General features: G+C 33.6%; 1 protein-coding gene across 1 annotated transcript in view; it reads right to left on the bottom strand.

Moving 5' to 3' along the window:
• Positions 1–5623: 5623 nt before the first annotated feature.
• cyth3b (cytohesin 3b) overlaps positions 5624–19231 on the bottom strand; it is a 116530-nt gene continuing 102922 nt past the window's right edge. Inside the window, exons 11-13 of the mRNA XM_061974378.1 lie at positions 7715–7786; positions 7483–7637; positions 5624–5897 (exon numbers count right to left, since the gene is read on the bottom strand). Of these exons, the coding sequence (XP_061830362.1) occupies positions 5825–5897; positions 7483–7637; positions 7715–7786 (300 nt within the window). The 3' untranslated portion in view covers positions 5624–5824. The remainder of the gene's footprint in view (positions 5898–7482; positions 7638–7714; positions 7787–19231) is intronic.

Raw genomic sequence — 19231 nt, 5'->3', positions numbered from 1 at the left:
TCAGTAAACTCACCATGAAAGCACTAAAACATACCGGTGTAGTGAGTTTACATTATTTACCCAAGGAACTTTAGTTATTAGAGAGTTTTTCACGGGACACATTTCCGACCTTGTTTCTTTTCTTTCAAATATAATGATTAATTTCAAGTAAAATTAGTACTTTATTCTTGTAAAATAACTTTTTTTTGGGTCATTTTTATAAAATAGCGTTTATTTTCCCTTATAATACTTTGACTTTTTTCTGGTATATTAAGTAATTTTGCATAATGCATTTTTCTTTTCTTCGTGGCCCTGATACCTCTTGGCAGGAAACACTCTTTCAAAAAAAAAACAACAACAAAAAAACCACACATTGTGTATGAGTCAACTCAAATATTAATTGAAAGTAAAAGTATGCACAGCTGCGATCTGTCAGTAAACTCACCATGAAAGCACTAAAACATACCGGTGTAGTGAGTTTACATTATTCACCCAAGGAACTTTAGTTATTAAAGAGTTTTTCACGGGACACATTTCCGACCTTGTTTCTTTTCTTTCAAATATAATGATTAATTTCAAGTAAAATTAGTACTTTATTCCTGTAAAATAACTTTTTTTGTCATTTTTATAAAATAGCGTGTTTTTTTCCGCCTAATACTTTGACTTTTTTTCTAATATATTATGTCATTTTTATTTTATTTCTGGCCCTGAAAAAAAACATTTTTTTTTAAATGTTATTTTATTTATTTATTTTATTTAAAATAAAAAATAAAAACATTGTTTATGAGTCAACTCAAATATCAATTGAAAATAAAAGTATGCACAGCTGCTATCTGTCAGTAAACTCGCAATGAAAGCACTAAAACATACCGGTGTAGTGAGTTTACATTATTCACCCAAGGAACTTTAGTTATTAGAGAGTTTTTCACAGGACACATTTCCGACCTTGTTTCTTTTCTTTCAAATATAATGATTTATTTCAAGTAAAATTAGTATTTTATTCCTGTAAAATAACTTTTTTTGGTCATTTTTATAAAATAGCGTGTTTTTTCCCGCCTAATACTTTGACTTTTTTTCTAATATATTATGTCATTTTTATTTTATTTCTGGCCCTGAAAAAAAACATTTTTTTAAGCGTTATTTTATTTATTTATTTTATTTCAAATAAAAAATAAAAACATTGTTTATGAGTCAACTCAAATATTAATTGAAAGTAAAAGTATGCACAGCTGCGATCTGTCAGTAAACTCGCCATGAAAGCACTAAAACATACCGGTGTAGTGAGTTTACATTATTCACCCAAGGAACTTTAGTTATTAGAAAGTTTTTCACGGGACACATTTCCGACCTTGTTTCTTTTCTTTCAAATATAATGATTTATTTCAAGTAAAATTAGTACTTTATTCCTGTAAAATCACTTTTTTTTGGTAATTTTTATAAAATAGCGTGTTTTTTTCCGCCTAATACTTTGACTTTTTTTCTAATATATTATGTCATTTTTGTTTTATTTCTGGCCCTGAAAAAAACATTTTTTTTAAATGTCATTTTATTTCAATCAATCAATCAATCAATCTTTATTTATATAGCCCTAAATCACAAGTGTCTCAAAGGGCTGCACAAGCCACAACGACATCCTCGGTACAAAGCCCACATTTATTTATTTTATTTAAAATAAGAAATAAAAACATTGTTTATGAGTCAACTCAAATATCAATTGAAAATAAAAGTATGCACAGCTGCGATCTGTCAGTAAACTCACCATGAAAGCACTAAAACATACCGGTGTAGTGAGTTTACATTACCGTATTTTCCGCACTATAAGGCGCACCGGATTATTAGCCGCACCTTCTATGAATTACATATTTCATAATTTTGTCCACCAATAAGCCGCCCCGGACTATAAGCCGCGCCTACGCTGCGCTAAAGGGAATGTCAAAAAAACAGTCAGATAGGTCAGTCAAACTTTAATAATATATTAAAAACCAGCGTTCTAACAACTCTGTTCACTCCCAAAATGTACGCAAATGTGCAATCACAAACATAGTAAAATTCAAAATAGTGCAGCGCAATAGCAACATAATGTTGCTCGAACGTTAATGTCACAACACACAAAATAAACATAGCGCTTACTTTCTGAAGTTATTCTTCATTCGTAAATCCTTCGTCTTCGGTGTCCGAAGTGAAAAGTTGGGCAAATTTACGATCCACTGGCAGATGTTGGCGTCGTCTGGCGCTGCCTCCTCGTCTTAGTGAAGGTGTGTTCGCCTTCTGTCTTCCATTGTTCCCACGCAGTTAGCAGTCTAGCTTCGAATGCCCTGTTGACACCAATATCTAGCGGCTGGAGGTCTTTTGTCAATCCACCCGGAATGACGGCGAGTATTGAATTAAGCGTGTCAGCGTGTCTCTCAATGTGCTGTTATGAGCTAGCAAATATAACAACTACACTACCCAGCATGCAACGATAGTTACGAGCATGCGCAGTAGCCCTGAGAAGCGTTGTTGTATGCTGGGAGTTAGAATGTGGTTATGAGCACGCTGTGAGAAAACGTTGAGAACTCAGTTAACACGCCTCGTCTGCATTATTTATAATTAGACAGACAACACACTTAATAGGAGCCATTTGGGGTCTTTACATAAACACACAAATGGAAATGAAACGTCACATATCCCAGCATGCACCGCGCGCTTCTTCTACGGGGAAAAAAGATGGCGGCTGTTTACCGAAGTTGCGAGACCGAAACTTTATGAAAATGAATCGTAATAAAGCGCACCGGGTTATAAGGCGCACTGTCAGCTTTTGAGAAAAATTGTGGTTTTTAGGTGCGCCTTATAGTGCGGAAAATACGGTATTCACCCAAGGAACTTTAGTTACCGTATTTTCCGCACTATTAGCCGCACCTAAAAACCACAAATTTACTCAAAAGCTGACAGTGCGGCTTAAAACCCGGTGCGCTTTATATATGGATTAATATTAAGATTAATTTTCATTAAGTTTAGGTCTCGCAACTACGGTAAACAGCCGCCATCTTTTTTCCCCGTAGAAGAGGAAGCGCTTCTTCTTCTACGCAAGCACCCGCCCCCATAGAACAGGAAGCGCTTCTTCTTCTACTGTAAGCAACCACCCGCCCCCGTAGAAGAAGAAGAAGCGCGCGGATATTACGTTTCATTTCCTTTGTGTGTTTACATCTGTAAAGACCACAAAATGGCTCCTACTAAGCGACAGGTTTCCGGTTCATGAAAAGACGCAATCTCTCCATCCGCACACGGACTACTATTTCACAGCAACTGCCTAAAGACTTTCAAGAAAAGCTGGCTACTTTCCGTGCATATTGTAAAAACAAGATAGCTGAAAAAAAGATCCGGCCAGAGAACATTATCAACATGGACGAGGTTCCACTGACTTTTGATATTCCTGTGAACCGCACTGTGGATACAACGGGAGCACGTACGGTGAATATTCGCACCACAGGGAATGAGAAGTCATCCTTCACTGTGGTTCTAGCTTGCCATGCTAATGGCCAGAAACTTCCACCCATGGTGATATTCAAAAGGAAGACCTTGCCAAAAGAGACCTTTCCAGCCGGCGTCATCATAAAAGCTAACTCGAAGGGATGGATGGATGAAGAAAAGATGAGCGAGTGGTTAAGGTAAGTTTACGCGAAGAGGCCGGGTGGCTTTTTTCACGCAGCTCCGTCCATATTGATATACGACTCCATGCGCGCCCACATCACGCTGGTTTTTAATATATTATTAAAGTTTGACTGACCTATCTGACTGTTTTTTTGACATTCCTTTAGCGCAGTTAGATGCGGCTTATAACACGGGGCGGCTTATAGGTGGACAAAGTTTTGAAATATGCCGTTCATTGAAGGCGCGGCTTATAACCCAGGGCGGCTTATGGTGCGGAAAATACGGTATTAGAGAGTTTTTCACGGGACACATTTCCGACCTGGTTTCTTTTCTTTCAAATATAATGATTAATTTCAAGTAAAATTAGTCCTTGTAAAATAACTTTTTTTTGGTCATTTTTATAAAATAGCGTTTATTTTCCCTTATAATACTTGGACTTTTTTCTGGTATATTAAGTAATTTTGCATAATGCATTTTTCTTTTCTTCGTGGCCCTGATACCTCTTGGCAAGAAACACTCTTTAAAAAAAAACAACAACAAAAAACACAGTTTTTCACGGGACACATTTCCGACCTTGTTTTTTTTCTTTCAAATATAATGATTTATTTCAAGTAAAATTAGTACTTTATTCCTGTAAAATAACTTTTTTTTGTCATTTTTATAAAACAGCGTGTTTTTTTCTGCCTAATACTTTGACTTTTTTTCTAATATATTATGTCATTTTTATTTTATTTCTGGCCCAGAAAAAAAAATACAATTTTAAATGTTATTTTATTTAAAATAAAAAATAAAAACATTGTTTATGAGTCAACTCAAATATTAATTGAAAGTAAAAGTATGCACAGCTGCGATCTGTCAGTAAACTCACCATGAAAGCACTAAAACATACCGGTGTAGTGAGTTTACATTATTCACCCAAGGAACTTTAGTTATTAGAGAGTTCTGGTGGGACAGTTTTTCACGGGACACATTTCCGGCCTGGTTTCTTTTCTTTCAAATATAATGATTAATTTCAAGTAAAATTAGTGCTTTATTCCTATAAAATAACTTTTTTTTGGTCATTTTTATAAAATAGCCTTTTTTTCCACCTAATATTGTTTATGAGTCAACTCAAATATTAATTGAAAGTAAAAGTATGCACAGCTGCTATCTGTCAGTAAACTCACCATGAAAGCACTAAAACATACCGGTGTAGTGAGTTTACATTATTCACCCAAGGAACTTTAGTTATTAGAGAGTTCCGGTGGGACAGTTTTTCACGGGACACATTTCCAGCCTGGTTTCTTTTCTTCCAAATATAATGATTCATTTCAAGTAAAATTAGTACTTTATTCCTGTAAACTAACTTTTTTTTGTCATTTTTATAAAATAGCGTGATTTTTTCCGCCTAAAACTTTGACTTTTTTTTCTAATATATTATGTCATTTTTATTTTATTTCTGGCCCTGAAAAAACCCATTTTCTTTATCTGTCAGTAAACTCGCCATGAAAGCACTAAAACATACCGGTGTAGTGAGTTTACATTATTCACCCAAGGAACTTTAGTTATTAGAGAGTTCCGGTGGGACAGTTTTTCACGGGACACATTTCCGGCCTGGTTTCTTTTCTTTCAAATATAATGATTAATTTCAAGTAAAATTAGTAATTTAGTCCTTGTAAAATAACTTTTTTTTGTCATTTTTATAAAATAGCGTTTATTTTCCCTTATAATACTTGGACTTTTTTCTGGTATATTAAGTAATTTTGCATAATGCATTTTTCTTTTCTTCGTGGCCCTGATACCTCTTGGCAGGAAACACTCTTTCAAAAAAAAAAAAACAACAACAAAAAAAACACACATTGTGTATGAGTCAACTCAAATATGAATTGAAAATAAAAGTATGCACAGCTGCTAAAAGATACCAGAATCAGTCCAGCTGACTCCAGACTGTCTTATTTCTTTGTAAAGAATGCAAAAAGCTGCACAGTCCAACGTCCCTGATGACGCCTGTCATGCAGCAGGGTGATGTTCTCTCTCTCTCTCCAACACACACACACACACACACACACGAACACACACACACATGCATGTGCACCTGAACCAGGTGAGCAGCGTGCAGGAAAAGTCCACACACACACGTGCTGACCTCCACAGTCGGAGGCCCTCTTTTCTTTGAGGCTGGTCTGCAGTTTGCGGCGCGCCGTGCGGCTCGATGTGGTCACGGGCGAGCCGGCGTTCACTTCTTGTTGGCGATGCGTCGCTTCCTGGTGGCGAGCATGTCGTAGAAGGGGTCTCTGCTGATGCTGGCCCTGCAGACACGGATAAATAACATGAAAGAAGGTCCTCGCGCATCTTTGATGTGCTAATGTACGCACATACTGCTTTGACTAGATTAAAGGGAAAAAAAAAATAAAAAAAAATAGGAAGTTTGTGCAGTGACCTAGTTTGGTTTCCATGGTTTCGGAGGACCCCCAACCCCCCATTCCGTATCATCTTTTTTTTTTTTTTTTTTTTTTCCCACGTTGGAAGTGATTCTCTCCTGCGTGTCGTCGAAACAATCCCACGCTCTTTTCGTCCTGCCGTTGTGTCACGAAGAAGAAAGGGCAAACAATAATGGCGCCGGAGATTACTGATGAAGTCAGGAAGCTCTACGGAGGAGGAGGAGGAGGAGGAGCCCACTTTCACGGCTTAAAGCCTGTTAGCGCCACTACAAAGTGGAAGAGGCTCAATACCCCCCCCCCACGCTTCTTCACGCCGCCAATATCCACGTCTTTAGTCACGTTCATATAACCCCATTTCACTAAAATGGACAAAAAAACAATTTGTTTTCGCCATCTTCATCATCACCAGTGTTGGGTTAGTTACTGATACCCAGTAACTAGCTACAGTTACTAGTTACTTTATTCCAAAAGTAACTCAGTTACTAACTCAGTTACTTACACCAAAAAGTACTGTGAAAAGTAACTATTTAGTTACTTCCTTTTTTTTTTTAAGGCTCCCATTAATGCCCTTTTAGCCTTCATTTCAGTACTGTTATTGCACTGGAGAATAATACAATGTGTTGATCAACTTGACATGCATTTGCATCACTCAACTCAGAAAATAATGTGGTCTACATACAACACACAAAGACAAAGATATGTTTCAAAGGGCCAATTTATTTCAGGCCAGAACAAATTGACAAAACTATTTTAAATATCTGCAACATAATGGCACTTTAACTTTAACTCTAAGTAGATAGCATCTTTGATCCAAGACACAATTTACATTTAACTAAAATGTTATTTTCTTTGTGCTCGACAAAAGAAAAGTATTGAGAATGTCTCCATGTTAAGAAACTCGACTTCTGGCTTCACCATTATGTCTTGTTAGTTGTTACGAGAGTAGCGTATGTGTGTATGTGTGTGTGTGGTAGAGATGCGCGGATAGGCAATTATTTTATCCGCAACCGCATCACAAAAGTCGTCAACCATCCGCCATCCACCCGAACTAACATTTAATCAAAACCGCACCCGCCCGTTGTTATATATCTAATATAGACGATGCAAGGCATTAGTGAGGTTATAAAGCTTTTGCCTGTTAAAGAAAGGAGACTGATCCAATGCAGCAGAGACATTCAATGCGTGCCATGCTGTCACGGCCCAGACGCACACCAGTGCGCAATCATCTGGGAGCCGCGCTGAGCGCACCTCCAAGCGCGTGGAGGTGCGATGTCCCTCGCACCTGCGGCGGCTCCACCCGGGCTCGCGCCCGAGGCTTCAGCGCGCACCGCGGCGGCCATCCTACTCGTCGCGGCCTAGCCCTAGTTTTACCTTGCCCTTATGTGCATTTCTGTTCCATCAGATGATCTTGCTTTGTTTTCGTACCAAGTTCCTTCCTTCAAAGTCTACTCACTTGATGGACTTAATCCACTCTTCCTTCTCCTCCGGCGTGGGCGCCGATATTCGGTAGACCACGTGGTTGCCCTCCACGACGCGGCCGTCCGCCTCCGTCTTGCAGGCCTTGATGACCTGGCCCTTGTGGTTTGGGTTGTAGAGCTCGAAGCAGTTCTGCGTGACGACAACGAAGAGGATTATGTGCGCTAATAACAGACGGGGAGTTTGGTCGGCAGGTGGGCGACACTCACGGGCTTCCTGGGCTCCTCCACCTCTCGGATGCTGAGGTTCTCCAGGGGAATAATCCCACGAGGCTCTTTGTCCTGAAGGTGAGAACATAGTGAATGTAAGTGAAGGAGGAGATCAATCCAACCTTTTAAAGCACGACTTTGGCTCTTTTTACTGGGAACATAATGTGTCATAATGATAGCATGCTGGAGGATAATAGGAGGGGAGCCAGAGTGCAGTGCTGATGTAGAAGCGTGCAGGGCACTGATACAAGACTTCAAGGACGCTCATATAATCTAACACACACACACACACACGCACACAACAGTGTGTGTGTGTGTGTGTGTGTGTGTGTGTGTGTGAGTGTGTGTGTGTGTGTGTATTTGTTACCTTCTTGAGACCTGAGAAAAATGCCTACCTCTTTAGGACCAGCCTTTCTAGATATATAAAGATGTGTATTTACAACATGAATAATATATACATACTATGCAAATATAAAAAATCTTGTTATGAAAAATTAGTTAGAATTTCACAAGAAAAAGGTCACAATTTCACACAAAAAAAAAAAGAAGAATTTTGGCAGTATTATAATAAAAGTCGTCATTTTACTCAACGCAAGTCAACATTTTACAAGAAAAACGGAACATTTGTGCAATATTATGATAAAAGTTGGAATTTTTACTCAATAACAGTCACAATTTTACAAGAAAAGCTGAAAAATTTGGCTACTTTATGAAAAGAGTCGTAATTTTACTCGACAAAAGTCACAGTTTTATAAGAAAACTTTAACATTTTGTCAATATTATAATAATAATCAGAATTATACTTGGCAAAATGATGACAAAGTTCATAATTGTACTCCAAAAACTATTTTACAAGAACAACAAAAAAATTGGCAATAATGTGATAAAAGTCAGAATTTTATTTGACAAATGTCCCCATTTTGCATTAAAAAGTAATAATTTTACATAAAAAAAGTAATAATTTTACGAGAAAATATTGCAATATTACAGAAACAGAAAGAATATGAGAAATTGTTCCCAATTTTATAAGAAAAAAGTCGACACATTGTGAAAAAAAGACTGCTTTTAGTAATTTTTTTTTTTTTTTAATGTTTTGTTTTTTTATATACTTCAAGTTATTACAGTATGCCTCTATATACATATTCATTTTATTTAGTTATTTTTATTAATTTTGGCCAAAGGGGGCGTATTTAAATTTCTTACACACACTTGTTATTTCATATGTTGACCAGAGAAAAATTTGAAAAATTTGTAATTTTACTGAACGTATGTCAAAATTTTACAAGAAAAACTGAACATTTGTGCAATATTATGATAAAAGTTGGAATTTTACTCAATAACAGTCGCAATTTAACAAGAACACTTGTTAAATTGTTAGCAATGTTAGCAATATTATAATAATAATCTGAATTATATTTGGCAAAATTATGACAAAGGTCATAATTTTACTCAAAAAATGTCATTATTTTAAAAGAACAACAAAAAAATTGGCAATATTGTGATAAAAGTCAGAATTTTATTTGACAAATGTCACCGTTTTGCATTAAAAAGTAATAATTTTTCATAAAAATTTAATAGTGTAGGATAAATATATTGCAATATTACAGAAGCAGAAAAACATGAGAAATTGTTCCCAAATTTATGAGAAAAAAGTCGACACATTGTGAGAAAAAGACTGCTTTTAGCAAATATTTATAATATTTATATTTATTTTTATTTTTTGTTTGTAATTGGTTTTTAATATTCATTATTTACTTCGTTATTACAGTATGTCTTTATATACATATTTATTTTATTTATTTAAAAAAAAATTAATTTTGGTCAAAGGGGGCACATTTCAATTTCTTACACACACTTGTTATTTCATATGTTGACCAGAGCGGGAGCACTTTTAAAAGTGACACAGTCAATTTGAAAAATCCCTCCTTTTTGGGACCACACTCATTTTGATAGAAGAAGGGTAGAAATAAAACACACACACACACACACACACACACACACACACACACACACACACACACACACACACACACACACACACACACACACACACACACACACACTATTGTATTTGTTACCTTCTTGAGACCTGAGAAAAATGCCTACCTCTTTAGGACCAGCCTTTCTAGATATATAAAGATGTGTATTTACAACATGAATAATATATACATACTATGCCAATATAAAAAAAAGCTTGTTGTGAAAAATGAGTTGGAATTTCACAAGAAAAAGGTCACAATTTCACACAAAAAAAGGTAGAATTTTGGCAGTATTATAATAAAAGTCGTCATTCATCCTCCACTGTTGCCATTTCTAATATAAAGTAGTGTAAAGTTCTTACTTATATCTGTCAGTAAACTTACCACGAAAGCACTAAAACATACCGGTGTAGTGAGTTTACATTATTCACCCGAGGAACTTTAGTTATTAGAGTTTTTCACGGGACACATATCTGGCTTTGTTTCTTTTCTTTCAAATATAATGATTTATTCTAAGTAAAACGACTACTTTATTCTTGTAAAATAATTTTTTTTTTGTTATTTTTATAAAATAGCGTGTTTTTTCCGCCTAATACTTTGACTTCTTTTCTGGTATAATATGTCATTTTGCATAATGGCCCTGAAAAAAAAAAGTTTTAAAATGTTATTTAATTTATTTATTTTGTTTAAAAAAAACAAAACAAAAAACATTGTTTGAGTCAACTCAAATACTCATTGAAAATAAAAGTATGCACAGCTGCTAAAAGTTTGCCCTCGCAAATAGGCGTTAAGTTCTTACTTATATCTGTCAGTAAACTCGCTATGGAAGCACTAAAACATACCGGTATAGTGAGTTTACATTATTCACCCAAGGAACTTTAGTTATTAGAGTCATTCTACTCAACGCAAGGCAAAATTTGACAAGAAAAACTGAACATTTGTGCAATATTATGATAAAAGTTGGAATTTTACTCAATAACAGTTGCAATTTTACAAGAAAAGCTTAGAAATTTGGCAACTTTATGAAAAAAGTCGTAATTTTACTCGACAAGTCACAATTTTATAAGAAAACTTTAACATTTTGTCAATATTATAATAATAATCAGAATCATACTTGGCAAAATTATGACAAAGGTCATAATTTTACTCAAAAAATGTCACTATTTTACAAGAACAACAAAAAAATTGGCAATAATGTGATAAGTCAGAATTTTATTCGACAAATGTCACCGTTTTGCATTAAAAAGTAATAATTTTACATTAAAAAGGTAATAATTTTACGAGAAAATATTGCAATATTACAGAAGCAGAAAGAATATGAGAAATTGTTCCTAATTTTATAAGAAAAAAGTCGACACATTGTGAGAAAAAGACTGCTTTTAGTAATTAATTTTTATTTTTATTTTTTTAATGTTTTGTTTTTTTATTTACTTCAAGTTATTACAGTATGTCTCTATATAGATATTCATTCTATTTATTTATTTATTAATTTTGGCCAAAGGGGGCGCATTTATAAATTTCTTACACACACTTGTTATTTCATATGTTGACCAGATAAAAATGTGTAAAATTCGTAATTTTACTCAACGCATGTCAAAATTTTACAAGAAAAAATTAACATTTGTGCAATATTATGATAAAAGTTGGAATTTAACAGTCGCAATTTAACAAGAAAACTTTAAAAATGTTAGCAAAATGTCACTATTTTAAAAGAACAACAAACAAATTGGCAATATTGTGATAAAAGTCAGAATTTTATTTGACCAATGTCGCCGTTTTGCATTAAAAAGTAATAATTTTTCATAAAAACTTAATAATGTAGGATAAATATATTGCAATATTACAGAAGCAGAAAAACATGAGAAATTGTTCCCAAATTCATGAGAAAAAAGTCGACACATTGTGAGAAAAAGACTGCTTTTAGCAAATAATTTATTTTTATTTTTTGTTTGTAATTGGTTTTTAATATTCATTATTTACTTCGTTATTACAGTATGTCTTTATATACATATTTATTTTATTTTTATTTTTTTAAATTAATTTTGGTCAAAGGGGGCACATTTCAATTTCTTACACACACTTGTTATTTCATATGTTGACCAGAGCGGGAGCACTTTTAAAAGTGACACAGTCAATTTGAAAAATCCCTCCTTTTTGGGACCACACTCATTTTGATAGAAGAAGGGTAGAAATAAAACACACACACACACACACACACACACACACACACACACACACACACACACACACACACACACACACACACACACACACACACACACACACAAAATGATATTTGTTACCTTCTTGAGACCTGAGAAAAATGCCTACCTCTTTAGGACCAGCCTTTCTAGATATATAAAGATGTGTATTTACAACATGAATAATATATACATACTATGCAAATATAAAAAATCTTGTTATGAAAAATTAGTTGGAATTTCACAAGAAAAAGGTCACAATTTCACACACAAAAAAAAAGAAGAATTTTGGCAGTATTATAATAAAAGTCGTCATTTTACTCAACGCAAGTCAACATTTTACAAGAAAAACTGAACATTTGTGCATTATGATAAAAGTTGGAATTTTTACTCAATAACAGTCGCAGTTTTACAAGAAAAGCCTAGAAATTTGGCAACTTTATGAAAAAGAGTCGTAATTTTACTCGACAAAAGTCAGTTTTATAAGAAAACTTTAACATTTTGTCAATATTATAATAATAATCAGAATTATACTTGGCAAAATTATGACAAAGGTCATAATTTTACTCAAAAAATTTCACTATTTTACAAGAACAAAAAAATTGGCAATAATGTGATAAGTCAGAATTTTATTCGACAAATGTCACCGTTTTGCATTAAAAAGTAATAATTTTACATTAAAAAAGTAATAATTTTACGAGAAAATATTGCAATATTACAGAAACAGAAAGAATATGAGAAATTGTTCCTAATTTTATAAGAAAAAAGTCGACACATTGTGAGAAAAAGACTACTTTTAGTAATAAATTATTTTTTTTTGTTAATGTTTTGTTTTTTTATTTACTTCAAGTTATTACAGTATGTCTCTATATAGATATTCATTCTATTTATTTATTTATTAATTTTGGCCAAAGGGGGCGTATTTATAAATTTCTTACACACACTTGTTATTTCATATGTTGACCAGATAAAAATGTGTAAAATTCGTAATTTTACTCAACGCATGTCAAAATTTTACAAGAAAAAATTAACATTTGTGCAATATTATGATAAAAGTTGGAATTTCACTCAATAACAGTTGCAATTTAACAAGAAAACTTTAAAAATGTTAGCAATATTATAATAATAATCGGAATTATATTCGGAAAAATTATGACAAAGGTCATAATTTTACTCAAAAAATGTCACTATTTTAAAAGAACAACAAAAAAATTGGCAATGTTGTGATAAAAGTCAGAATTTTATTTGACAAATGTCACCATTTTGCATTAAAAAGTAATAATTTTACATAAAAAAGTAATAATTTTACGAGAAAATATTGCAATATTACAGAAACAGAAAGAATATGAGAAATTGTTCCCAATTTTATAAGAAAAAAGTCGACACATTGTGAGAAAAAGACTGCTTTTAGTAATTATTATTTTATTTTTTTAATGTTTTGTTTTTTTATTTACTTCAAGTTATTACAGTATGTCTCTATATAGATATTCATTTTATTTATTTATTTATTAATTTTGGCCAAAGGGGGCGTATTTATAAATTTCTTACACACTTGTTATTTCATATGTTGACCAGATAAAAATATGTAAACTTCGTAATTTTACTCAACGCATGTAAAAATTTTACAAGAAAAAATTAACATTTGTGCAATATTATGATAAAAGTTGGAATTTTACTCAATAACAGTCGCAATTTAACAAGAAAACTTTAAAAATGTTGGCAATATTATGATAATAATCGGAATTATATTTGGCAAAATTATGACAAAGGTCATAATTTTACTCAAAAAATGTCACTATTTTACAGGAACAACAAAAAAATTGGCAATATTGTGATAAAAGTCAGAATTTTATTTGACAAATGTCACCGTTTTTAAATTAAAAAGTAATAATTTTACATAAAAACTTAATAATTTACGAGAAAATATTGCAATATTACAGAAGCAGAAAAACATGAGAAATTGTTCCCAATTTTATAAGACAAAAGTCAACACATTGTGAGAAAAAGACTCCTTTTAGTAATTAAAAAACTTTTTTTTTTTTAATGTTTTGTTTTCTTATTTAATTCAAGTTATTACAGTATGTCTCTATATACATATTCATTTTATTTATTTTTTTATTAATGTTGGCCAAAGGGGGCGTATTTAAATTTCTTACACACACTTGTTATTTCATATGTTGACCAGAGGGGGAGCATTTGAAAAATTCGTAATTTTACTCAACGCATGTCAAAATTGTACAAGAAAAACTGAACATTTGTGCAATATTACCATAAAAGTTGGAATTTTACTCAATAACAGTCGCAATTTAACAAGAAAACTTTTAAAATGTTGGCAATATTGTAATAATAATCGGAATTATATTTGGCAAAATTATGACAAAGGTCATAATTTTACTCAAAAAATGTCACTATTTTACAAGAACAACAAAAACATTGGCAATAATGTGATAGAAGTCAGAATTTTATTTGACAAATGTCCCCATTTTGCATTAAAAAGTCATAATTTTACATTACAAAAAGTAAAAATTTTACGAGAAAATATTGCAATATTACAGAAACAGAAAGAACATGAGAAATTGTTCCCAATTTTATAAGAAAAAAGTCGACACATTGTGAGAAAAAGACTGCTTTTAGTAATTATTATTTTTTTTTTTTATGTTTTGTTTTTTTATATACTTCAAGTTATTACAGTATGTCTCTATATACATATTCATTTTATTTTATTTTTTTTATTAATTTTGGCCAAAAGGGGCGTACTTAAATTTCTTACACACACTTGTTATTTCATATGTTGACCAGAGAAAAATTTGAAAAATTCGTAATTTCACTCAACGCATGTCAAAATTTGACAAGAAAAACTGAACATTTGTGCAATATTACGATAAAAGTTGGAATTTTACTCAATAACAGTCGCAATTTAACAAGAAAACTTTTAAAATGTTGGCAATATTATAATAATAATCGGAATTATATTGGGCAAAATTATGACAAAGGTCATAATTTTACTCAAAAAATGTCACTATTTTACAGGAACAACAAAAAAATTGGCAATGTTGTGATAAAAGTCAGAATTTTATTTGACAAATGTCACCGTTTTGCATTAAAAAGTAATAATTTTACATAAAAACTTAATAATTTACGAGAAAATATTGCAATATTACAGAAACAGAAAGAATATGAGAAATTGTTCCCAATTTTATAAGAAAAAAGTCGACACATTGTGAGAAAAAGACTGCTTTTAGTAATTAAAAAACTTTTTTTTTTTAATGTTTTGTTTTCTTATTTACTTCAAGTTATTACAGTATGTCTCTATATACATATTCATTTTATTTATTTTTTTTGTTAATTTTGGCCAAAGGGGGTGTATTTAAATTTCTTACACACACTTGTTATTTCATATGATGACCAGAGAAAAAATTTGTCAAAATTTTACAAGAAAAACGGAACATTTGTGCAATATTACGATAAAAGTTGGAATTTTACTCAATAACAGTTGCAATTTAACAAGAAAACTTTAAAAATGTTGGCAATATTATAATAATAATCAGAATTTCACTTGGCAAAATTATGACAAAGTTCATAATTTTACTCAAAAAATGTCACTATTTTACAAGAACAACCAAAAAATTGTCAATAATGTGATAAAAGTCAGAATTTTATTTGACAAATGTCACCATTTTGCATTAAAAAGTAATAATTTTACATAGAAAAAGTAATAATTTTACGAGAAAATATTGCAATATTACAGAAACAGAAAGAATATGAGAAATTGTTCCCAATTTTATAAGAAAAAAGTCGACACATTGTGAGAAAAAGACTGCTTTTAGTAATTTTTTTAATTTTTTTTAATGTTTTGTTTTTTTATATACTTCAAGTTATTACAGTATGCCTCTATATACATATTCATTTTATTTATTTATTTTTATTAATTTTGGCCAAAGGGGCGTATTTAAATTTCTTACACACACTTATTTCATATGTTGACCAGAGAAAAATTTGAAAAATTCGTAATTTTACTCAACGCATTTCAAAATTTTACAAGAAAAACTGAACATTTGTGCAATATTATGATAAAAGTTGGAATTTTACTCAATAACAGTCGCAATTTAACAAGAAAACTTTAAAAATGTTGGCAATATTATAATAATAATAATCGGAATTATATTTGGCAAAATTATGACAAAGGTCATAATTTTACTCAAAAAATGTCACTATTTTACAGGAACAACAAAAAAATTGGCAATATTGTGATAAAAGTCAGAATTTTATTTGACAAATGTCACCATTTTGCATTAAAAAGTAATAATTTTACATAAAAACTTAATAATTTACGAGAAAATATTGCAATATTACAGAAGCAGAAAAACATGAGAAATTGTTCCCAATTTTGTAAGAAAAAAGTCGACACATTGTGAGAAAAAGACTGCTTTTAGTAATTATTATTTTATTTTTTTAATGTTTTGTTTTTTTATTTACTTAAAGTTATTACAGTATGTCTCTATATAGATATTCATTTTATTTATTTATTTATTAATTTTGGCCAAAGGGGGCGTATTTATAAATTTCTTACACACACTTGTTATTTCATATGTTGACCAGATAAAAATATGTAAACTTCGTAATTTTACTCAACGCATGTCAAAATTTTACAAGAACAAATTTACATTTGTGCAATATTATGATAAAAGTTGGAATTTTACTCAATAACAGTCGCAATTTAACAAGAAAACTTTAAAAATGTTGGCAATATTATAATAATAATCTGAATTATATTTGGCAAAATTATGACAAAGGTCATAATTTTACTCAAAAAATGTCACTATTTTAAAAGAACAACAAAAATATCGGCAATGTTGTGATAAAAGTCAGAATTTTATTTGACAAATGTCACCATTTTGCATTAAAAAGTAATAGTTTTACATAAAAACTTAATAATTTACGAGAAAAATATTGCAATATTACAGAAACAGAAAAACATGAGAAATTGTTCCCAATTTTATAAGAAAAAAGTCGACACATTGTGAGAAAAAGACTGCTTTTAGTAATTTTTTTTTTTTTTTTTCATGTTTTGTTTTTTTATTTACTTCAAGTTATTACAGTATGTCTCTATATAGATATTCATTTTATTTATTTATTTATTAATTTTGGCCAAAGGGGGCGTATTTATAAATTTCTTACACACACTTGTTATTTCATATGTTGACCAGATAAAAATATGTAAAATTCGTAATTTTACTCAACGCATGTCAAAATTTACATTTGTGCTTTTAGTAAATAATGTATTTTTATTTTTTGCTTGTAATTGGTTTTTAATCTTCATCATTTACTTCGTTATTACAGTATGTCTCTATATACATATTTATATTTGTGAAATTTGTGGTATCATCCTAAACTAATGTAAAGTATCAAAGAAGAGAAGAATAAGTGATTATTACATTTTAACAGAAGTGTAGATAGAACATGTTAAAAGAGAAAGTAAGCAGATATTAACAGTAAATGAACAAGTAGATTAATAATCCATTTTTACAGTTTGTCCCTCATAATGTGTACAAAATAATAGGTGGCAAGGCCCCGGGGGTGGATGAGATCCGCCCGGAGTTCCTTAAGGCTCTGGAGGTTGTGGGGCTGTCTTGGTTGACAAGACTCTGCAACATCGCGTGGACATCGGGGGCGGTACCTCTGGATTGGCAGACCGGGGTGGTGGTTCCTCTTTTTAAGAAGGGGAACCGGAGGGTGTGTTCTAACTATCGTGGGATCACACTCCTCAGCCTTCCCGGTAAGGTCTATTCAGGTGTACTGGAGAGGAGGCTACGCCGGATAGTCGAACCTCGGATTCAGGAGGAACAGTGTGGTTTTCGTCCTGGTCGTGGAACTGTGGACCAGTTCTATACTCTGGGCAGGGTCCTTGAGGGTGCATGGGAGTTTGCCCAACCAGTCTACATGTGCTTTGTGGACTTGGAGAAGGCATTCGACCGTGTACCCCGGGAAGTCCTGTGGGGAGTGCTCAGAGAGTATGGGGTAACGGACTGTCTGATTGTGGCAGTCCGCTCCCTGTATGATCAGTGTCAGAGCTTGGTCCGCATTGCCGGCAGTAAGTCGGACACGTTTCCAGTGAGGGTTGGACTCCGCCAAGGCTGCCCTTTGTCACCCATTCTGTTCATAACCTTTATGGACAGAATTTCTAGGCGCAGTCAAGGCGTTGAGGGGATCTGGTTTGGTGGCTGCAGGATTAGGTCTCTGCTATTTGCAGATGATGTGGTCCTGATGGCTTCCTCCGGCCAAGATCTTCAGCTCTCACTGGATCGGTTCGCAGCCGAGTGTGAAGCGACTGGGATGAGAATCAGCACCTCCAAGTCCGAGTCCATGGTTCTCTCCCGGAAAAGGGTGGAGTGCCATCTCCGGGTTGGGGAGGAGATCTTGCCCCAAGTGGAGGAGTTCAAGTACCTCGGAGTCTTGTTCACGAGTGGGGGAAGAGTGGATCGTGAGATCGACAGGCGGATCGGTGCGGCGTCTTCAGTAATGCGGACGCTGTATCGATCCGTTGTGGTGAAGAAGGAGCTGAGCCGGAAGGCAAAGCTCTCGATTTACCGGTCGATCTACGTTCCCATCCTCACCTATAGTCATGAGCTTTGGGTCATGACCGAAAGGACAAGATCACGGGTACAAGCGGCCGAAATGAGTTTCCTCCGCCGGGTGGCGGGGCTCTCCCTTAGAGATAGGGTGAGAAGCTCTGTCATCCGGGGGGAGCTCAAAGTAAAGCCGCTGCTCCTCCACATGGAGAGGAGCCAGATGAGGTGGTTCGGGCATCTGGTCAGGATGCCACCCGAACGCCTCCCTAGGAAGGTGTTTCGGGCACGTCCGACCGGTAGGAGGCCACGGGGAAGACCCAGGACACGTTGGGAAGACTATCTCTCCCGGCTGGCCTGGGAACGCCTCGGGATCCCCCGGGAGGAGCTGGACGAAGTGGCTGGGGAGAGGGAAGTCTGGGCTTCCCTGCTTAAGCTGCTGCCCCCGCGACCCGACCTCGGATAAGCGGAAGAAGATGGATGGATGGATGGATAATAGCAGAGGTGGGACCAAGTCATTGTTTTGCAAGTCACAAGTAAGTCTCAAGTCTTTGCCCTCAAGTCCGAGTCAAGTCCCGAGTCAAGACAGGCAAGCCCCGAGTCAAGTCCAAAGTCAAGACTGGAAAGTGTCAAGTCAAGTCCTAAGTCCTGCATTTTGAGTTTCGAGTCCTTTCAAGTCCTTTTAACCACAGACTAATATATTAACACAGATTGTGTATGCTTTTCAAACGCTGTATTTATTTATTAAAACAAGTGCATTTTAAATTGCAG

This window comes from Nerophis lumbriciformis, linkage group LG22, assembly GCF_033978685.3.
Source record: "Nerophis lumbriciformis linkage group LG22, RoL_Nlum_v2.1, whole genome shotgun sequence".
NCBI lineage: Eukaryota > Metazoa > Chordata > Actinopteri > Syngnathiformes > Syngnathidae > Nerophis > Nerophis lumbriciformis.
Note: the sequence above shows the minus strand (reverse complement) of the source record. Positions and strands in the feature narration are given on the sequence as shown.